Source organism: Ambystoma mexicanum, chromosome 6p (genome assembly GCF_040938575.1).
Source record: "Ambystoma mexicanum isolate Mex_15411 chromosome 6p, UKY_AmexF1_1, whole genome shotgun sequence".
NCBI lineage: Eukaryota > Metazoa > Chordata > Amphibia > Caudata > Ambystomatidae > Ambystoma > Ambystoma mexicanum.
In genome coordinates this window covers 1,355,879,922-1,355,903,893 of record NC_090935.1, presented here as the reverse complement: position 1 = coordinate 1,355,903,893, position 23,972 = coordinate 1,355,879,922, and the positions used below count along the sequence as shown (strand labels likewise).

Genomic DNA, 23,972 nt, shown 5'->3' with positions numbered 1-23,972 from the left:
TCAACCTGCCGTCAGTCCAACACCAAGGAAGTTCATTTCCCGACGTAGACCAAGGATTGGCCACCACCTATCTAATGTGCAAGATGTTACCATAATCAACAAAACTTTGCTTGATTACCCACAAGAGTTAGGCCCTGTTCTCCCCAAGAACAATGCATTAGTAACCTTGTTTCCACTCTTTTGCCTATCCAAAAGGTTATATTTATAGTTAACAAACGGTACATACACAACAAAATGCACTGAATTTTGTTTGAAAATGTGTTATACTACCACTGTATCACAATTTGTTTATGCTTACACCGGATGAATTATAATCCAGTTATACTTTGTTAAAAGATTGCAGAATTGGTAAAACTGCTTATGACCATTTCCTCCAGTTTGAATATCAGGAACCAATTGTTTTTAAGAATGGTTTTCATGAAGAAAGTATTTGTCTGCTAAACCCAATATTGTTTTCCATTCTTATTCCGAAACCTATGTTTAGTTTAGATATGGGTAAACCTGTTTTGAATATTGTCTCCATTCCTTGATTACACAAAATGACAATGATTTTTCCTTGTATATCTATTTTGTTCATTTGATTTTCATTTATAATACATGTAAATAAACACATGTCCCTTGAATTAAGGGGTTTATAACAGTTTTTATAATTTATTCGAATATACTGTTATTTCCTCAAAATATGAGCTGAGTTTGCTATACTCGCATGCTGGGAAGAGGGTGATTACTTTCAACACCACTACAGTTCCCTAGAAGCATTCTACAATTTGAGAATGGTTTAATTACTTCGGCGGCTACCAACTCCCTAGTTATACAAACGGTTACACTAACCAGCAGTTTTCCTCCTCAAAAATAACTATCTTATATGCATGACATGCATGTATGCAGACTAAATACAATTACCCTATTATTTTGTGGGTGCGCGATATTACCCATAGAACTGTCAAACTCCTGTAACAATTGTATGTGTTCAGCAACTACCAACTAAGAAGTGACTATTTGAAAGTATATCTATGTGTGATAGTTTATTGTGCTAAGTATTTAACAGTGACTCTTGTGTAAATGTAATAAATATATATTTTAATATACATTTATGTGTAAGTGTTTCTTTGATGTGCTTTACTTGCTGGGTTCAGTGTACTTACCTAGAGCTCACATCTTCCTCTTAAGACAAGCTTGACTGCTCCACCACTCTACCAAGGTCCTGAGTTATTACTAAGAGTTGGCGATCTATGAACCACTGGGATAGCTTACTAAAGTGTTACCTCCAAGTAGGACTTTAGGAAAACTCCCCTAACATGCTCCATCTGGGGTACACTTAAAAATAATCCGGATGAAAATTCAGAGAGTGTGCTCATCTTGCTAGACATCTTAGCAGCTTTTGACACCATCAGATCCTCCTAAAAAGACTGGAAGATATTGGTATCAAAGGGTCCGCTATACACTGGATCACCTGCTTCCCCATGGATAGAACAGAAACCATGATCTTGGGCCCCTATAATTCCCAGCCTCGCCCACTCACCTGTGGAGTACCCCAAGAATCCACACTCTCACGTCTACCTTTCAACATCTACATGGCACCCCTACTTGACATCATCAATAAATCATCTGGTATCTTCTGTTACAACTATGCGGATGACAGACAAATAATCTACAAATTTGTGAACCAAATAACCCGGACATTAAAAAGTGCCTTGCACAGGTGGAAGGATGGATGACAGCAAACAGACTTAAACTAAACCTTAGCAAAACAGAGCTGATGCTCTGTAATCCCACAGGTTCTATTTCTATGACGATCCCATGGCCTGACAACATGGGACCCTGCCCAAACCCATCAATCATTGCTAGAATTCTTGGAATTAAAATGGACAATACCCTCACTCTTTATCCACAAACCATCGTCAGTAGCTGTTTCTCCCAGCTGCACGTGCTATGGCACTTCTTACACCATTAACATTCACCCACAGGGCAATGGCCATAATGTCTCTAATACTATCAAAATTAGACTATGCAAACAGTCTCTATCTGTCTCAGACTCCCAAATTTCCAAATTAGGAAACTTCAAAGAATCCAAAATGCAGCTCCAAGAATACTTCTCAGAATGAAGCAATTTGAATATATCACGCCAGCATTACATACTCTCCGCTGGCTACCCATTAAAAAAAGGGTGCATTTCAAAACCCTGTACATAGCCCATCGTACATACAATGGAGTGGGCCCTCCCTCCTTCAGAAGTACGTTTCAACACTACACTCCTTCCAAAACACTTAGGTCCAGCAATGCTGCATTAGTACTAGTCCCTAACTTCAACAAGAAACGACTAGGAGGATCCTCTTTTTCAGTTCTAGCCACCACAAAACTGTGAAACACCCTACTCAAACCACTCAGCCTGGAGGAGAACCACCTGACTTTCAGGAAACAGCTAAAGACTTAACTTTTTGACAAACCACTTTGAAAGAAATTAAAAATAATAGCAACTGACTAAAAACTGTGCACCAAAAACGTTTGTACTAATTTATGACAAACATTTTTCAAAACTCTTCGCACTGCCATCTGCAGCAAACCATGTTGACTCACTGAACCTCTCCTGCGTGGCACTGGTAATCACCTTTAATCTCAGTGAAATCTACCACCAAGGAAGAGACAGCACCCGCGCCCCCACTTCCACCCCCGCATCCCTCAACTAAGTGCTCACTACTAAAACCCTGTATTCTGACATCTTCCACACTTCTACAGATGACGTGCTAGGTCTAGAGTACTTAACAGATGCAGACCCTATTAATCTTCTATCAACAACCATGTTGTCAATCTTTGCATTCCACAATCTGAGAAATGCCCCTATGCCTAACCTGCCGAGTCAGTAACAACCACAAACAACTTAGATATTTTCATATCGACACACAGGTAACGGTACTTCCTACCTTCATCCATCAAAACCAAAGGTTTCTGCAGTTGCCTTTCTGCTATCCGACTAACACACCCTGACCTCCTTTGTTACAGAGCTGTGCGCATTGACGCCAGTGTTAATGGCAGAACAGTGCTATGTAAAACCACTTTACATACATTACATACATAAAGCAAGCACGATAAGTGTTATTAAGTGGCTAAACTGGCATTTTCGTACAGCCAGTCTAGTTATAATATTTTATTGTGGCATGACACTTTTGATTGGGCATGTACAATAAAGCAAACATGATAAGTGTTATTATATGTCTAAACTGACCTACATTGATACAGCCAGTTTAGGCATGTTTTCTTATTGTAGCAAAGCATTTAAAGGTTAAGTCAACAGTAGTATATTCTTACCTGGGAATACTGGCATATATTGGCAGAGCCAGCTTGTACATGTCTTCTTATAGTATAATTACGGAATTATGTAGAAAGCAAACAGGAGTATGTTTTTATAGGGGAATATTGGTATACATCAGTGCAGCCAGCATGGAAATGTATGGGGCACAGCCATCGTGAATCATTTTTTAATACTGGCATATATTGTGGGAAAGACATCATACAAATGCATTGGGAAATGCTCCTGTGTGCTGTTGGTGACTTGCATCTGTTAGATTTCTTTCTATGAGTTGCCCTTCAAAACTGATTACAAACTATCTGGTTTTTTACTCACTTTTCACAGAAAATGTGCTGTAAAATGTAACATTTAACCCATTATTCAAAATATGTTCTTAGGGGGACCATTACAACCCAAGCTTTTACTTTTATTTCATGTAAAGAACCAGAGCATATAGCAAAGAACTGCCCAGAAAATAAGAAAGAAGAACCCATGGAAATAAGGAGATGAATGGGAAGAACCAGAAGAGGAAATTGAAACCTTAAGCATTTCTTTTTGTGATTCACCTACAGAATTTACTCATGAACTGGCAATTGTTAATGGTAGGTCAGTACAAGCTTAAGTAGATTCTGGAAGTAAACAAACTGCTATTTGGGCAGACCTTGTTCCCCTAGAAGATCTTGAAAACCAAAAACTAGTAAAAATTACATGTGTTCACAGGAACAAAGAAATATATCTATTAACATCAAAAGAATACAAACTATTATACCCACATCAGTTATACCAGGTCTCCCAGAGGAAATTATTATTGGAAGAGACTTCCCCAGTTTTTCCACCTTAATTCAAAGTATTCCCTCTCAAGCTACCTATTTTTTCCCCATTAGAAACTTGCAACAAGAACCCTTCACACACCTCTAAGATCTGGGATTGGCTCAAGATTCCCACGACTAACAAGGGAATATTTAATATCCCTGAGCTGTTTATGGGGTATTCTCAATCATGTCCTGTTAACTTCAGAGACATCCAAAAATCCCAGACTACCAAATCATCTTACTCTCCCTTAGTCTTCAAAGACGACGTTTAGTCCTCACCCGTTTCAGCCATATAACACCTAGGCTTCTCCATAGGGAACGATAGTGCACGACCCCATTTGTAAAAAGTTAAAGAAATCCTCGAAGCACCAACACCTAAAACCATGAGAGATCTAAAAGCCTTCTTGAAATTAATTGTATACTAACGGAAATTAATTCCAAAATGTTCTAAAGAATCTTCCAGGTTGACTGATAAACTTAAAAATGCAGAAACCCAAAATCTTCAATGGAAAGATGAGGATCAAGTTTGTTACAACAACTTAAAGAAAGCCCTATGCCGAGGTTCCATTTTAAAAGGGGTGGACTTTTCCAAATATTTAATTCTTCAAACAGGTGCTTTCCTAACTGGATTAGGCGCAGTCTTATTACAAAATCATGACGGTTTAGAACACCCTATACTATTTGCCAGTAGAAAACTTTTTCCCAGGGTGAAAAATGAGTCTTTTTTGGGGTTAGAAGCTCTCGCTACAAAATGGGCCATCTTAGATATCAAGTTCTATCTATTAGGAAAAGAATTCAAATTAATCACAGACCACTCTCCCCTTGTATGGATAAATCAGCGAAAGGAATCAAATCAGCGGATTACGCAATGGTTTCTGGACTTATAACCTTACTGCTTCACAGTGGGACATAGAAAGAGAAAAGACGAGGGTGATGTCGATTTCTTTTTGGGGGAAGGGTATGTGAAAAACTTGAAGGTGTTCCATGACTCCGTCTCCGGGGATCCCATATGCAGGTGGCCAAGGAAGGGCCATCGCTATTGGATCCCAAACCTGGGGGTAAACTAGCGAGGGAGGATCACCTGGGAGGGGGTCCTTAGAGTGGGGAGGAGACACCAGAAGGTGAGACATGGTATCCCCATGTCTTGACAAGTTATTCACCCCATATTCACCCTATCTTTATAGCATACTACAACTCCCATAACTCCCATCCTTTCCTCATCAGCCCACCTACTGAGACGAGGAAGAGTGAGACTAGGAAGATTACCACTAGTAACATGTACTGGTCTTGTTTCACTGATAAGGCCAGGCAGGGTCAGACACTCAGTCAGAATCACACACACATCTGAAACTCATGGACGGCTTTCCAAACTATAAAAGGTGGAGCACAGAAAGACACAGAGAACGAGACAGGGGCCAAGAAGGAATAGAAGCTGGATGGTGAGATGGAGAAGCTTCTGAGAGAGAGCTGCCGGGAATCAGGCCAGGGAGAACAAGATGCTGAGACGCTGATAAGCTGCGAGAAAGTGTGAAGATGGAGCTGTGTCACCAAGAAGCCAGGAGAGTTCAGAGAAGGGAGCCAAGGGGCCTGCTAACCCCTTTCCTCGATGTGCCAGTAAACTGTTTGTTTCCTCGCCGGGGCTGCAAGGGAGTCCAGGAGTGTCTGACGGGGCAGGTGGGCAAGACCTTGATGAGCTGAAACCAGAGGGACGCATAAAAGTAATCACAGCCGGTGAGTTCAAAGAAAGGGAGAGCCCGGTTTGTGATACACGCAATTGTGAAAGCTACAGTGTTATACGCAAAGCAACGCATTGAAGAATAAAAGACATTGGGCCTCATTACGAGTTTGGAGGTAGCCATGCCCCTGGCATGTCTGCCTCCAAACTCGGGTCTGGGTTCCCTGAATGGGGAAATACCGGGCCATTCCAACCTTGGAGGGCCCGGTATTTCCCCATTCAGGGAACCCGGACCATGCACAGCGAAATTTGTACTGCCTGAGGTAACGCATTTCCAGCTGTTGATGCTACTCCAGTTACTAATGCCTGATAAGCACCATAGAGGCAAGGCCAAACAGACAGTTATGGAGGCCTTCACACGCAAAGATGCAGGAAATACAGCCCAGATGGCCACACCCATGGCAGACAGCGCTGCATCATCATCGATGAGTCAGCAGGGTCAGTGTCATATGCTTGCAGCCATTGCGACACTGCAGGCAACCCTGGAGCATAAAATCGATGCATTCATAGTGGATGTCGGTCTATTAAGTTAAGATGTGTGTGCTGTGGCTGATCGTTTGGGTACAGCGGAGTTGCAGGTACGGGACAACACTGCCAACATTACGAATGCTCAATCTCAGGTACCTGAACTGATCGACAAAGTGTGGGTGCTGGAACATAGGGTGGAGGATGCAGAGGGGAGGGGCAGGAGAAATAACATCAGAATTCTCTGCCTCCATGAAAGTGAAGAGGGTAATGACCCAACATCTTACGTCGAAAACCTGCTCATGCAAGAAGTAGGTCCTGGAGCGCTAATGCAGGTTGAGCGGGCACATGTCCCTGGTGAGATGACCGGCGGCCACTGATCACAGAAATTATGAACTATAAAGATAGGGAAAATATTTTGGCCTTTTCTAGGGAGGGGGACTTTTGGATACCAATACTGTCAGTGTAGAGCAGACCGACAATCTGAGAAAGGCTTTCAAAACGGTGCTGCACAGTGAAGCGATAGGTAAGATAGGTGGTTTCTGGTGAGAATTGCTGCACTCCCTCATGAGAATAGAGGCTGAAATTGAATCTGATGAGTGCAGGGATGCCGGATTCAGAGTGGAGGCCAGAGTCTTGATCAAACTGTGTCAACAGTGTCTTGCTGACTGGGACCGACTTGGAAACCTGACTTTGCTAAATGCACTCTGAGGTTGCATGCAGAGAGTGACAAACGATGGAGGCTGTTGGCATGGCTTTGTAGAGAGGACAAGAGAGAGATGATCAGTGTGATACATGACAACTAGTGATTCATTAGGCAAGTGCAAAGTGAGATCAATGAGATTTTCTCTAAATACTGTGAGACTGTACTCCTCGGAGGTGGAGACCTGTGGTTCTGACATTGGTAAGGGTATGTCCAATATCATCTTGCCGTGCCTGGAAGAGGAACAGAGGGAAATGCTGGATGCTCTGCTTTCTGTCGAGGTCACCATACTCTCACTGCCTTCCGTGAAAACTCAAGGAGCTGCCAGTGAAGTTCTATGAGGAGTACGCTGAACCACTCGCCCCTAAACTCCTGGAGATGCTAGAGGAGCCTCACAAGATCGGAACATTACCTCACATTTTAAGGGATTCAATTATAGTCCCAATACTCAAACCCAAAAAACCACCATTGAATTGCGGCTATGATAGACCCCTCTCTATGGTCAACTAAGATTGCAAAATCCTCACAGCCTTGTTGGCAAATGGATTGAAAAGGGTGATTGGCAGCTTGGTACACGCAGACCAAACTGTGTATGTTCCTGGCAGGAATACCTTGTGGAACTTGAGGATACTACACCATATAATAGACAGAACTATAGACACCTTGACCTGGACTGTGAGGTAGCCTCCTTAGATGCTGTTAAGGCGTTTAATTCAGTTGGATGGATAGGATTGGTTGTAAGAGACCCTATGACATTTTGGGATTAGGCCGAGTTTCTTGCGATGGGTGCAACTAACCGCTATATAAAAAACTGATGACTAGGGTGCAAATGGGCAAATGGATCTCTAGTGGATGGGAATTGAAGAAAGGTAGTAAGCAGGGTTGTCCATTGTCCCCCATGCTGTTTATCCTCGTCTTGGAGCCGCATGTAGTGTTTTAAGACCAGCATTTGCAGAGGCTGGCATCTTGATAGATGGGATGATGCACCTACTTTCACTGTATGTGGACGGTATGCTCCTGTACGTCACACAGCCTGTATTTAACTTACAAAACATCCTTCACATGATAGACCAGTTTGCAGACCTTTCGGGCATACACATTAGTCGACATACGTCCTGCTTGTTCCCACTGACTGGACTGTCTGGCCTCCGTCAATGTCAACTGCCCAACTGAGTGCTGAGATGGGTAACAGACACTTTTAGATACCTTGGGGTAAATGTGTCGCATGACTTTCATGCCTCGCATGAACGTTACACTCAGGAAGTCTTGGATAGAACAGTTAAATCTATGACGTTCTGGGGGAAGCTCCCCCTGTTGATGATAGGACGAGCTGCACTCTTGAAAATGGTAGTACTCTCATGTTTATTGTATAATTTTTGTTAATATACCCTTCAATATCCCTAAAATGTTCTTTAGCAAGCTCGATTCCATTGCCAGGGACTTCATATGGGGGGCACAGAGAAATAGAATTTCACTGAGCACTTTGCAAAGCGATTATAAGGATGGAGGGATCAGGTTGCCTCACTTTGAATTGTATTGTCTAACAAGGAAGCTACAGTTTGTTGTGGGCTGGCTGGCTGATGAGCCCACCTTGGATACCATTTTACTGCAACTTTCTATTACACAATACTTCTAGAAAGAGGCACTATGGGTGCACAAAGCCTGATTTTCGTATGTGCCCCATCTTTTAGTATTGGGTAAGACTTTGTGGCATATAGCTTGGAGACTAATGGGATTTGCATATCCATATTCCACTTGGTAGGGTTCCTGGGTGCTATAATAAACTCTGTAAAAGGGATTAGAAGGCATTGGGAGGCCGATGGGGTTGGCTAGAGCAAGAGATGGGTTGCAGGAGGGAAATGTGATTGACGCTGAGTCCCTAGTAGAGACTTTGGGCACACATAAATGCCAATTTTTACTACATGCAGGCCTGCGTAAAGGCAATAGAAAACAGATGGCCGGAATTTCGAGAGGGCATTGAAATCGATCCAATACTAGAAGCTATGTATGTATGTCAGATGGAGGACACGTAATTCCCAGATTATATGAGTTGCTTTCCAATAAACTCAGTAATCCTGTCCTGAAAGTGCGATTGCAATAGGAGGTAGACCTGGGTAGGACCTTCACGGACACAGAATGGGTTTGGACCTTGATTTATACTAAAAAGGTCTCCAGGAATGCCTGATTTAAGTTATCAGAATTGTACATTACACAAAGGGCATACATAACCCCACACAAAATATCTCAGTTCCATGGGGCAGGTCAGCGGGATTGCCCTTGATGCGCAGATGGCAGACATCGCGCATATGTTCTAGACTTACCCGGTGGTACGAAGGTTCTGGTCGGCAACTGCAGATACAGTGGCTAAGAGTGGCCTTGAGAGGCATGCGTGGCATCACGGACGCCTGCCTATTGGAGTTGTTGCCACAAGGGAAGAAGCATATGATACATTTTGCCAGGAGGAAAGACTTATTTGTGTGCTTGCAAAATGCATGATTGCAATGGGCTCAAAGGGGCCCAGCATTTACGCATGGTGGAGGGACTTGTATAGATGGGTTATTGCTGAAACCTCTGTCTAGCACAGGGCAGAGCATAGAGGAATGAGCAAGGTGAGTGATGAATTGGCCGCATGGAACAACTAGACGCTAGCGATGTTCGCCCCTTCTGACAACCTGCCCCCATAGATGATTACTTTTGGATGGTGTATGTGCTTGCAGATTTATTTCATGCGTGTTAGTCTGCCCGGGACATAAAGGCATGCCACCTTTGAAGGATTGTAGGGAGGCTGGTCCTGAACTTTACAAGCAGGAGTCATTGTAAGTTTTCTTTGGTTGTTTTTACCTTTATTGTCTGAAAGGCCTTTCAAATATCAAATTGTTCATTTTAATCGTGAGGAGCAAGTATATCACAAGGTCACTGATTGTATTCTTTTTATGTGGACAACTAATAAAACATGTGTTTTTTTAATGGCTTATCATAATCAGGCACACCCAAAGATGGGGCTGTTGCATGTGCTTGCTTTATGGTAACAAAGGCATCTTCTGCATCCTGGGACCATGGCAGCGTGTCTGGGGTCGAATCATGCGTGAGGGTCTGAAGGGGCTTAATTATGGTGGCATACCTTGGGACTCACTATCAGTGTTAACTGACCATCCCAAGGAACCCTCTCATCTGCTTCCTGATCTGAGGCTTGAGAACTTTCTGGATCGTCACAATATGATCCTGGGACCGATGCATTGACCAAGCTAAACTCTCATGGGCCACATATCGCATATGGGGTAAGCAAAGCTGTAGCTTGTCTTTAGATGCCTTGTGACCCTTTTCAGCCAGTGTTGCCAACAGAGTAAGGGAGTCATGATTGCAGGATTCCAAGGAAGGGGTACCAGATCGTCTACATACTGCACCAGCATAGACCGTCCTCGGAACACTATTTAGACAATTTCCACATTCAAGATTTGGGAAAATAAGGTGGGGCTCTCTATGTACCCCACAGGAAGATGTGTGACTATCTACTGCACAGATTTATGCATAAAGGTAAACAGGTATTGACTGTGAAGGTGGATCGGGATAGAGAAGAAAGCTGAGCATAAATCTACAATAGTAAAGTAGGTCGCTGATGCTGGGATCAAAGACAGGATGGAGGCTGGATTGGGGACCACGGGAAAAGCTGGCAAGACAGCAGCATTAACTGCCCTCAGGTTTTGCATAAAATGGTAGACCTCTTTACCTGGCTTCTTGGTGGGCAGATTTGGGGTATTACAAGGTCTTTGTGTAGGTACAATAATTCCCTGTTCAAGCAGGGACTCTATTACAGGGCTGTTTCCATCTTCTTCCTCTCTAGATATGGGATACTGAAGAACGCAAGGCAGAGGTTTGGCTGGGTTGAGAGTGATCTTGACTGACTCGCATTGAGCATATAACTGGCTTAATTTGCATGGGTAGACCACAATTTATCTGGAACTCGGTCCAACACGTATGTTGCATCAAGGAAGCACTGGCTTTGTCACCAGGGATTGAATGGGGAGTCTCCTGTAGCACAGCCAAAACCTCATGTTCTCTGTGGGCAGGGATGTCAAGAAATATGCCGGCCGGGGAACAGTAAATGGAGCAGTTCAGCTTACATAACAATTCTACCCAAACAAATTAACAAGGGAACAGAGAAACATAAGGAAAACGTGGTTATCTGAAATAGGGCCTGATGCGACTCTAGAGGAGCACCCAACTGCCCCTACAGGAAGTCACACCCTCCTCCCACCTATATGCTGGAAGCCTGAAATTGTGCCATGCTTGACACCAGCAGTTGTGACCCTTCCACAGTGAATCTTTGAGAAAAGGTATCCACTAAGAAAAGCCTATCAGATGTATTTCCGAAGAGATGACAATCTCATGGAGGAAGTCCCTGAAGAAATATGAAAAGAGCAAGAAAAGGAGTTGGTGACGTCACAGGCAATGAGCGTGACACACATAGAAGATTAGCTGAAGAAGAAAGTGTATGGACCTTATAGAAACGGATGACGAAGTGAAGAATTGAGTAAACTTTCATATGCGAAAAGAAGATTGCATATGTGAAGATCACTGCAGAAAATGCAAATAGTTCAATAAGTGTACAGATGTGGTAACGCAAGTAGACTAAGTGATCATAGAAGCTGGCTATACGTAGTGAACAGACTGCAGGCGGAGCCACCATTATATAGAATCTGGACATCGGTGTCACAATTTTAGTAAGTTCAAACCCATGGAGAGAAGAGCTGAGGGCTGTGTCACAGTAAAGAATTAGCTAAGATCGTGGATGAGTCTGGAAGGGCTTCCTGGCCTGGTGTCAAGGCTGAAGCAGCCAAGAACTGTTTATCTATCCTTGAAGGCAGGGGACGTAAGATGCTGAATCATCCCTTGTTAAGGTGCAAAGAAAGAACACCATGTGTGCCAACTTCTATTCGTTTAAGACAATTAAATGCTACAAAATGGGCCAAATTGCGGTCTCCTGTCACGTGAGCCAAGGATGGAAATAGAAGTTGGGCATGCAGTTCCAGAACTATGATACCGCGGCCCACACTCCCCGATAGTCTCAGAGACAAGAATACTTGCAAGGCCAAGTTCAAAGACAATCTTCATGGGTGATGAGAGATGTTGGGCTAATTGGGAGCAATCCAGTCCATCTCCTGACACCTGAGGTATGAGCTTACGTGCTGCTAATGAGCCAAATGTTCAAGACTGACACGAGCGTGGCAACCAATTGTAGAGGGCGATATAATGAAGGGCCTTATAGTTTGAGAGCCAATGATGTCTGTATATATAATAATTGATGAAGATGACTTGTACTAGTGGTGGGCATGAGTTGTTCACCTGACAGTAGATGTCCAATCACAACCCAATCCCTTATAGGAAGTATACTTAGATGTTCCCCTTGAGCGTATCACAACACCCCATAGGTTTTTCTTATTTTGCCACGTAGTATGAAGTCACGAATGACAGGTTTTTGCTATGTGAATGTGATTCTTTATGAAATGTTTGGAGAGAATGCTGTGCGACATCCATTGATGTCCGTTGTAAATCCCTGTTTTAGACGATTGATATTAAAATAGACAAACTTGCCATCTTCCTGAGTTAGTTCCGTTATATGGTGTAAGAGTTACTCTGCGCGGGGCAGACACGGGGTGAGGTATCAGCATGCGTCCAATACCAACAGCATTGACAATTTTCTCAGAGTGCACAACATGTGGAAATTCAGAAGCCTTCAGTGCTGAGCCGGACGCTCCAGTGTCAACCAAGAAATATATGTTTTGACCAGCAATAGTACAATCAACATTAGGAGCAGCGGGATTAAGCAGTATGGGTGGTGCAACGAGTTCTGGAACCCTTTGGCAAGCCTAACAATCATTCTGTCATGATGGTGGTGGAGGCAGGCACACAGCCAACCTGATCAGAGCAGTTGGCTGACCGCCTAGAGAGGGATTGAAAAAGAGGCATAACACATCACATCATAGTGCTACCGATTCGGACATTCAGCTTTCTAATGCCCAAACTCTTTACACTTGTCACTGTAAACATTTGTGTGATATCTCTCGTTACCCTGGCCCTGTTCATGTGGCTGAGGACCACCTGTCCCCTTCCCCTGCATTGTCCACTGGGTATTAATCAGAACCCTACCTTTCCAGGCAAGGTTGTAATTGCTGTATCTTTAATGCCATAAGCTTGGTTTTAGTATTTTCTTTTAGCCATGTGATCTTTTCATGGAAATGCTGTGCAGCTATCAAAACCCTAGTCAAGTTCTGTTCCTCCCAGCCAATTAGGACTGATGTTATACCATCTGCTACCTTTGGTTGTAACCCCATAACAAATTGTTCCACCACAGTCTGGGGAGCTATGACAGCTGAATCAATGATTCGGGAATATTGTTCAAAACATTGTTTTAGTCGTTCAAGATATTCTGCTGGATTTTCACTCATTTCCTGTTTACAGACATGGATTTTCGACCAATCCGTCTTCTGGAACACATTTCAAGAATGGTTTGTACTAGTCTATCAGCACATTCCTTTAACCCTTCAGTGGGGGGCTCTTTGTCCAGTTTGGAGTGCACTTTTAGCAGGGTAAGGTTATCGGTAGGAAGAGATGCTCACAATAATTTGTTTAGATCTGCACACGTGGGATGTTAGCAGTCTATGATGACCTCTATTTCCTCTTGGAATTTCACAGGATCTTCTAGTATTTTAGTGAATTTCTGAACAGTGAAAAACAGGCCAGTGGTACTCCATTGTGCCTCAACTGTGACTATGGTATGTCCTCCTCTAGGTAGTTGCCTGAGTGGGAATACACCGGTGTGGGTAGTTTCAGGGGAACCTGGGAATCCTTCAAAGATCCAGGAGTTGGTGGTGGATGGTGGCTCAAAGAGATTGCAAACCTGTGCTTGCAGTGCAGCTCAGTGTGTGCCAGTCATGAAACATAGCGAGGTGGACTGGTGATAGGACGGTGCTTAGGTGGAATCTGGACTAGCCGTGGACACAGGAGTCAATGGCTGGGAATCGGGAGCGGGATTTAATATGTCTAGATTATAAGAGTCCAGACTATCCTATGGGGATTCCTCTGGCAGGGGCGCCTGTTGGATGACAGGGCATAGTCGGTTGTACCCTATTTTATGGGCAAGGATCTGTAGGTTGGAGCACTCAGTCTTTAATTTCTTAACTCAATTGTGAAGCTTTTCCTGGGTATCTGAAAGGGCTTTGGTCTTCTATTCAAACTGTCTTTTAGTAGCTTTGGTGTACCAGTCTAGATAGCTATCCGATTGCTGTTGGTGTATTCGTGCAACTTTCTTCTCTAATGTCTTGCATAGGTTTGTTATTTTGGCTAAATCTAATGTGCCTTCCTGTGGGAATTGCTTAGGGGACCCATTTTGCATTTAATCGTGCCATTTATCAAGAAACGTACAGGCTTTGGGTAAGTAGTGCGTATACATAAAGTGAGCTGGACTTCCTTCTCTAGCGTGACCTGAACCAATTCTCGCTTGGTTTAAGACAAGGTGTGGTTTATCATGGAACCAGGTCCATTCCTAACCTCTGTCGAGCTTAAGAGGGGACCTCCCCCGGCTACCAGCTTAGCTGAGAGTAAGGCCTAGCACTCTGCTATGCGACAGAGTAGCTATCAGCCACTGATTTCGAACCTAGAGGACGTCTCCTATCGTCTTTGTGAATTGACGATTTTGCTCTGGCTACAATTACAATTATTTACGTAGGTTTAGAAGTGTATCCACTTCCCACCTCATTTGTTACAGTTCTGTTAACAACCTAGAAACCTGGTGACTGACTCACGAGCCCTGCAATCCGCACACGATATTGCACAAAATAGAGAGGGATTGAAAAAGAGGCATAACACATCACAATACAGTGTTGTTCATTAGCATTTCACTGTACCAACGTATCTCAGAGTCAGGAATGACCCACGTTGCAAAAAAGAAATAGTTTATTTACATATAAGAAATCCCTCGGTACATTCTCTCTAGATCAACACATTTCATTTGTAAGCCCTCAATTTTCTTACTGTAATCACATAGAATTCAACCACATTTGTTTGATAGACAAATCAATCCATATCAATGTCCCAAGCATGGGGCCGCAACCACATGGGGCTTTTGCAGCACAGAAAGCCCAGTTCAACCCAACATGGCTTGAAATCACATTTCTTTTTGACAGAGACACAAAGCCTTATTCTTTCTGCTTAAGAACACTCAAAGTCACCATATACTGCTCAATTCAAGTCACCTAGAACAATACTAAAAGAGTCATTCAAAACCTACTCTACGGTTTCCAAACAACTCCAAAAGCTTAGATCAATAACACAACCCTTGGAAGTCCATATACATGTTCTTCATATGCACAAATTCACTGCATCCATCATAGACGAGAAGACCAACATGAGAGCACATTATCCAGGCAAGCAGAACCCATAGCAAAATGACTCTAAGGTGCAGCTAAGAGCCACACCCCCTGCACCGTCCGGCAGGATCTCAGCAAGACAGCCAGCCAGCCCCACTATGGGGGCTGTCAAGGTACCTATACCGTGATATTGGAAATCCCCTTACATTAAAGTGCTGCCATCCGGTGGGCAGAACCACAGCTTCTAATTCTGAAACGTAGAATAGAAGTTAGTTCCTTGCCCCATCTGTTTGATGTGGGTACATAGAATGAAGCACTTCCCCTTTAGCCCTTTAGAAAGATGCTAATTAATCAGCCTTTAGAAAGTTGCTCTGAAGTGTCTTGCCGTTTTAGTGGTCCCTAGCAAGTCGCCAGAAAGTGTCTTGCTGAAATATCAATGTAGTTCCTAGATCAAGGTCTCATTGTTTTGTCCTGGCCCAAGCACACAGTCGCTTCTCCCTTAACATGGAAAATAAAATGGAGTTGCCTTCACGGCCGATAGGATGTGTGCATCTGAGGTTCATGCAGTGTCCTGCTCAACCCCACATATAAAGACATGTTTGCATGCATGCATGTATGAATGATCACGCTGTTTAAAACTGCTAAGTGCTTTGCTATAATAAATGGTTGCATGAATCAATGAAAGATAACACCTAAAAAAACACTACTCACTGCGTGGCTGCTTTGCAATGTGGGGCCTCTAAGAGCATGAAGTGCTTTGAATGAACTTCTGCTGTGTGAAGCACTATGTTGTTATTTCTTAGTATCTCAGCATAGACAGCACTTTAAAGCATGGATCACACTCCTTGTTTTTAGGCACTACATCCCACTCAAAGCCTTGTCAAGCTATTGCTGCTGTACTGTTATGAGGGGAATTCTGACATGTAAGGTTAACTCATGTGCTGCTTCTACCCCACAGGACAGAATGGGTGAAAACCCAGGACACCAGCTTAACCAAGTTTGCAATTGAAATGCTTAACTTATGAAGACAAACGTGCTTAAATACTGAACAATAAAACCACATTTAATGTACTGAATTTGTCGATTTACTTTTTCATTATTAAAGTAATGTTTTTTTACTTCACCACCAAAACCCCAAAACATGATTTGCTAGCACCACCATGTGCTTGCTAATAGCCTTATAGACCTTTGGATTGGATGTTATCACTTGGGTTAATGTCCCTTCCTCAAACTATGGCTCTCGACTTTGCCTTAGGCAATAACTTGGTTGTGGGTCATTTTCCCATGATAACGACCCCTCCTGAGGTCTATAAGGCAATAATATGGTCAGCATGGAAAGGTGGGGAAAAAGAGAAACATAAGAAAACAAAGATGGGGAAAAAGGGATGAAGGGAAAGGAAGAGAAGGGGTGAAAGGGCCGTGGGAAAGGTGTGTATGGTGGTGCCACGACCCATTAAGAAGCAATGCAAATGTTCTAAAAATATAAACATGTTGTTCATTTTTATTTTTTAGGGAGTCGCAAATATGTGCCCTTTGATTTTGTGATGCTTCCACTACACTATTGACTTTGGACACTTTGATTTTCTGATGCTTCCACTACACTATTGACTTTGGACACTATACACTATCAGTTCTCAGAACGGGGCGTTAATAAGATGTTCATCACTGCCCACAATATCCTTAAATTACCTTAGAATTTTGTTTTGTATTACTTACTAGTGTGCCGATAAGTCACTGTTCTGGAAATGACGTCTGCCTGCGAGAAACGATCCACCGTGACGCCCCCCTTCTGCACCACTCCATAGTAAGGCTGCCGCGCAATCATGAAGATCAGCCTCAGGTCGTCACTGTCCGCGTCAGTGGCATCAATGTACTCGGTTGTGATGATGACGTCCTCGCCCTCCGGGCAGTGAATGGTGGGAATGAGGCCGCCCTTCATCACAGGAGGCTCGTCGTTCACAGGCAGCACCTAGCATACAAACACACGCGCACAGGTGGTGAAGTAGCGGCTTAGCAGGCATGACTTCGCCTAAACGTTTCCATTAGACTGAGAACATTGACTAGCCATCAGTGCATTACATCGAAACAAGAGAAGTGCAGGCTTCTGTTAAGGCTTGCATTGTGGAAGTAGTGAACATTAACCAGTTCATTTGTACAGTGGGAAGACGATTGCACTTTTGTGCATTATAATGCAAGAAACTCTACATTAAGGTTTGCCCACCTGATTAGCAAAGAACAGACATTTTCTAACAGCATTTAGAGAAGGTATGGTATAATGGTCGCAACAGGTGTTAACAGTGGCAACGCCTCTTCCCGAACTGACAACGGCTCTATATGTTTTTCCCTGTCCTTGTCTTGTTGCCCTTCTCCCCTTTCCCCCCAAGTCACCTCTGTTTGGTAGGCCAGGAAGCATTCTGCCTTCTGCGGTTGGGGCCTGGCGCAGCGGCAATTAATAAATTAATAAATAATGCACCAGCCTCCGCTTCTATCGCCAAGAGTCCCTTCACATAAGCACACGCTGGAGTCAGGCTGGGCTGGACAAACAGAGCTCCCCTCTTTCTTCTTACAACAGCATCCATCGGGCCCGTCCTCTGATCATGCAGACCAGGATCTAACTCACACGGTCAACAATCACTCAGGGTTCCAAGCATCATCACCCGTATGACATCACTCCCCCCACACTCTCACATTCCAGAACTCAACAAGCAGAACACATGGCCTCGAGGCTACCTACCGCCCCACTATTGCATTAGCACTCTGTTCCAAGGGCTGGAAGGAGGATGGGGGGTAACGCCCTGGCAGCCTGAGTTATAGGCCTCCACTACAGTCAGGTAAGTGGGGCTGTGGAGGCAAGCTGGGATACATTTTTTTAAAGGGGGGGGTGGGTAGAAAATGGCAGCACGCGGTGGGGGAGGCAGCCTGCGGTTACATGGACAGCGGGCTGAGAGCAGAGATTTCAGTCCGCGATCGCAGAACCTAATTGGCTGCGCCCCACGGCCCAGGTGCTAACATTCGTTATGGACCCTGCCAGGTGCACGCATCAGAAGCCAAGCGCCCTATTTAAACATGCCAGTTCACGAACAAGGGTTAGCGAGTAAGGATCTAGAAAGGAGTTTACAATAAAAGAAAGAGTGAAACGCTTGAAACTGTTCGTGTCAACAGCAGTGTAAGTAAATGTGCCAATCATCAAAGTACATTCTACTGCGCCTGCATTGATACCATCCGCCGGATTCCACGGAACAGCGTGAATATTTAACTAGGACCCCTAAGGTTGACAGGGCATCAGACAAGCTTACATTTGGGCAAATGTGTGCTTTTCTCTCTCTGATTTTTATTTCCATGGGCTACAGATAAGAGTTTGAATTATTTTACTCCCTGTTTTGGGAGTTGACAGTCACATTTTAGCGAGGGGGAAAGGCAGCTCCTATCACTCCATGCAGTGTTTTTAGGTAGTTCAAATATATTTTAATTTAAATACTTAAACACAACTTAAATGCAAAAGTTAAAAGGCAGGATGTTGTAAATTGAAAGGGGATTGATTGTACTTCAGACACTGACGAGCTGTCAGTCTCTTGATTGGAAAAGTCCAGGAAGTTCATTTTACATATGTGCAGTTTCAGATACTCCTAAGAATAGTTACAGAAAGACTACCCTCAGCCATCCTCATCTACTCCAAGGCCCCAATGGACACATTCGGGATATTCATTCACCAATCATTCATCACCACTCTCCTGATCGGCCAATCATAGACTTGCACCAACATTCTATCAGCATTCATAGGTGGCTTTCAGGACAAGACAACATTCAGCAAGTCACAGCACAGGAACAAACAAAACGGTGAATGTTATAGTATGTTACTGGGATTCATAGCCCACACTGCTGCCATTATTTCGTATTTATTTGTTACTCCTATAGCGCTTTACGACACGGCACTGTACAAGACCAATTTACAATACAATTAAAATGAACAGGGGAGTATAATAAAATATATTACTTACAATAGAATTAAGATTGAAGTAAGAATGTTTTAGGGCTGCACGGAAGATAGAATAAGAGTGAATAGACCACAGAGAGAGAGGGAGAGCATTCCAGTAAAGAGGAGCCAATAAAGAAAAAGAATGGAAGCTAGAGGAAGCACATGGAGGGCGAGGTACTGTTAAAAGAATGTGGGTTTGAGAACAAATAGTACAAGAAGGAACATTAAGAGGAACAAGAGAGGTAAGATAATTAGGAGCAAGTCCATAAAGGGATTTGAATACTATGCAGAGAAAGTTGAATTTAAGTTGAGAGTTGAAGGGTCGGCATCAAGTCCAAAGAGGGAGAGATGTCGTCTTCAATAGGTGAGGATTAGAGGAGACAGACAGAGGAATTAAAACAGATTTAAGAGGAGCTAGACGAGAGACATGAAGACCAAAGAGGAGTACAGAACAATAAAAGAATCGAAAAAAGATTACAGAAGAGATTAGAAGCTTAGTGGCACTGAAAGTGAGAAGAGGTCTAATTTTCCGAATATTGAAAAGATGGAAATGACAGGAACGGGATGTGATCGAAATGTGATGAGCGAATGAAAGGTTAATGTCAAGATGAAAGCCAAGGTTGCATGCCGTGAGAGAAAAAGGCAAGGCATATGAGGAGGGGAAAACAGGACAAAGGGAGGAGAAACAGTCAGAGGAATAGCATTAGTAGGAAAAAAGAGAATTTCGGTCTTAGGCAGATTAAGGACAAGAACGTGGTCTGACAACTACATTTTAATAGCAGAGAAACAAGCAGAGCGATTCATGTGTATAGTAGGTGAAAAACAAGAAAAACATAGAAATAGTTGGGTGTGATCAGAATTAAAATTATGAGACAACCCAAAAGAAGAGATAATATTAACCAAAGGAGAGGCATAGAGAAAAGAAATGGGCCAAGAACAGACCTTTTCGAACACCGTGTGAAAGAGGAAGGGGATCAGAGAAAACACCAGCCCGGGATACTGAGGAACTGTGATTAGAAACCATGTGATTACAGAACCAGAAAATCCAAAGGAGGAAAGAAATTGAAGATGTAATGTGTGATCCACTGTCTCAAATGCAGCGGATAAGTCCAAGAGTATAAGAATAGAAGAGTGTTTAACATATTGGGCAGAAAGAAGAGAGTCACAGATGGAAAGAAGAGCAGTTTCCATGGAATGTAGTGGTCGAAAAACCAGACTGGAAGCGAGGTAAAATGGAATTAAGAGTGACAAAGGAAGAAACCTGGGAGCAAACAAGACGTTCCAACAATTTTAGAAAGGTAAGGAAGAAAAGAAACAGGACGAAAGTTAGAAGGAATGGCAGGATCCGAGGAGGTATTTTATTTTAAGGGCAGGAAGAATAATGGCTTGTTTGAATAGAAGAGGGAAGGTAGAAGTGGTAAGAGAGATTAGCATGGTCTCCAGGTGCGCTGGCAGAAGAGAAAGATGGCTGGGTCGGTTAGGTTAGTGGGGAGATAGGGAACATGCAAGATTGCTGCTGTGTGAGGATCTGTTTCTAGGTGGTCTGTGTCGTGGACATAGAGGCATTTGTGTCAAGAAGGGATCCATGTGTGCTAATGGTGCTAAGGTGCCTTGGCCAGTAGAATTCTCTTGTTTGATGTCTTTAGGGAGGAATTTTAAATTGCCGTGTGTGAGTGGCATAGTTGGTCAGCATAGTGTGTTTGGGCATGAAGAAAAGAGTGTTAGTGTTAGGGGAAACAATTCATATTGTGGGCAAACAATTAATCTAGGATGATAAGGGGCCAAATACAGTGAGGCAACAGTTATAGTAGGTCAAACAATTCAACTAGAAGTTACAATTCATACAGTCACCAGAACTAAATACAGCTGGGCAACAATTCCACCAGGACAAAACAATTCAACTAGGGCAAACAATCATACATTGGGACAGCAAGTAAACAAGGGAGAACAATTCACACAGACGATAAACTAGGTAAACAACTTGTATAGTGGGGCAATTGTTAATCTAGATCAGTGGTCTTCAAACTTTTTATGCTTAGGCCTCCCTGAGCAAAGAAGAAAATTGTCCAGGACCCCACTGCCCCGCTCCTCTGTTTTGGTGTAATTTTGTTTTTATATAGATGGCTGCGGAATGTGTGGTGCCATAATATTGAAGGATATTTTGTTGGGGAGACATTCCAAGAAAGTAGGACAATCACTTCCAATCCAAAAATAGAAACCTTGCAAGTAAACAAAAAATTCTCTAGTAGGGCTTTTATTTTCTCAAAATGCATTCCTGTTAGTACATGCATTGGAAGGCAATTGATTTTACAGAGCAAACAGTACTAATGGGAAGGGTGGGCCTGTCCCTCTGCAGAAAGTGAGTCAATTTGTAGCTTCATTTTTGATAACAGCACTCTGAGGTTGTCCTCCACTTCCAGCCTTTTGCTTGTCACAGTTATAATTGGCAATTTTTGACTGTCGCCACAGAGGTTGAGCTTATTTGGTCGAAAATGAGACAAGGGGTCATCGAAGAACCTTGGACTCCACTGGCCTATAGTCACATTGCCCAAGGTTGTGTTGGCATAATAAATACTAAATAGTCTAATGGGAAAATTATATTTCCTGTGTAATTATTTTGCAAAATAAGAGAAGTGCCACCCAAACAGGGACTTGAACGCTGGACCCTCAGATTAAAATTCTAAAGCTCTTCCAACTGATCTATCCGAGCTCTGGCAACACTATACATCTGAAAAGGGACAACTCGATAGTTAACTCGATAGTTTATCCATAAATGGCTGCATCTTTGGCATGGGCAAGGGCATGTGGAGCCAAAACTTCTTTGCAGTCATTCCATATTCAGATTTGGAGATTTGCAGCATGGGACTTTAATGGTCAGCCACATACAACTTTCAATTTTGCCAGTTTCATGCGTGCACACTCCAACTCCAGTACAGGCATATGTGTGCTGCTACATGCACACAATGGCCAATGCAGACCCAAACAGAAACAAAAAACAAACTACAACTCCAAAAAAAAAAAAATGGTGGGGGCCTGCTCGCCTCCTCTCCCGCCGCGGCCTCCAAGGTGGGGCTGTGGAGGGAGAGGCACAGAGGGAGACCATGAAAGAAGCACCAGTGTGCCACTTTGCTGGTCTCCCTGTGTGACCCTCTCCCTCCATAGACCAACCGTGGAAACCCGTGTGGCCTTGGCCCACAAGGTGGGTCTGTGGGAGAGGAGGGGTGCAGGGTCACCCAAAAACAAAACTAAAACCAACAAAAAATAAAACAATGGTGGTCCCCCTGCACCTCTCTTCTCCCACAGACCGTCCTTAGGGGCCACGGGAATCATGGCTTCCAAGGTGGGTTTGTGGGGGAGAGGGAAACAGGGGGACCAGCAAAGGTGTGCCGTGGGTAGCATGGGACCCAGCATATACCTTTGCTGGTTCCCAAGTGCCCCTCTTCCTCCATGGACCCACCTTGGAAGCTCTGGTGCCCACGGCCTCTAAAGCAAGTTAATGGGGGGAGAAGCCTGCAGGGGGACCGGCAATGCAGTGCTCCGGTCCTCGTTCGCCTACTCTCCCCCTGCCAGCTCCAAGGTGAGTCCACAGGGGGAGAAGGGCAAAGATGGACCGGCAAATACCCACATCACTCAACTGGGCTGCTCGTCTGGGTCTTCAGTCGGGAACCAACAGCAAGATAGAACACAGCCAGGAAGTGCAATCCAAATTGTGAACAGTGCGTGCCCAGGCTGTGTTCTTTATTTCCTGGGTCACTGGTCAGGCAGCAATACGTGTCTCGCCATCGCAAATGCTCAGTGCGACCTAATCCACCAAAAACGGTGCACCTCCCCCAGGCATGTAGCCACAACCCTTAGGCGGGGTGTGCCTCACAGATTGAATACCGATGATCTAGATGCGAATGTAAGAGTGTGAATGAGAGTGTACAAATGTTCAAGTGTGCAGATGCATGAATGTTTGTGTGTCAGGTCCCAGTTCCTTGATCCCCCGGAGGTTGCTGAACCCCACAGACCCCTACCGGAATGTCTCAATTTACAGCTACAGAAATGTAGCCCCTTGGGGAAAGGGAGTTGGATAAAATAACAAACATCCAGAATTCAACTTGCTGGCCCTCAGGTGTGGTGTTCTGAGTTCAGGTCGTGAATCTACAAACACATTATTAATCAGACTCAGACTCTGCTAAATATTGTTGGTTGCCATCGAGCCTGATGCTAATTGGGACCAATGAAGTCCCGCATCTGTCAGGTGCCAAGGTCCTCAGCCGAAACTCCGAGATGCTTCATGTGCTGAATGTTCCTCGTGCTGCGGTCTTGGAATTGATTGCACGCATCCCCACAATGCCTGCTGCACATGCTGACTAATCTGGCTACAGTAAATGACTTTGGCTTTTATTCGTAAAATTACAATTGTTCTGACTTGGTCTGCTGAGCAGTTGTGGCGCCTAGAACATCACGTGACAATTCCTGTATACTATCTGAATTCAATTCACTGCTCTAAGCTTTGCTGCTTCAGGCATCGCTCATTAACAGAAACAGACTTTTCTGAGCGTATCTTGGTATCAAATGGAAATTTTAGAAATTCCTTTTGTAATTAGATTGACTTTTTACAGTCCATTAAATTCTTCACATAGC

The 23,972-nt window shown here is 43.7% G+C and overlaps 1 protein-coding gene across 1 annotated transcript in view; it reads right to left on the bottom strand.

Moving 5' to 3' along the window:
- Positions 1 to 23,972, bottom strand: part of FREM1 (FRAS1 related extracellular matrix 1) — a 1,195,879-nt gene that overhangs the window by 671,264 nt on the left and 500,643 nt on the right. The window contains exon 16 of the mRNA XM_069626057.1: positions 17,084 to 17,336. Coding sequence (XP_069482158.1) covers positions 17,084 to 17,336 — 253 coding nt within the window. The remainder of the gene's footprint in view (positions 1 to 17,083; positions 17,337 to 23,972) is intronic.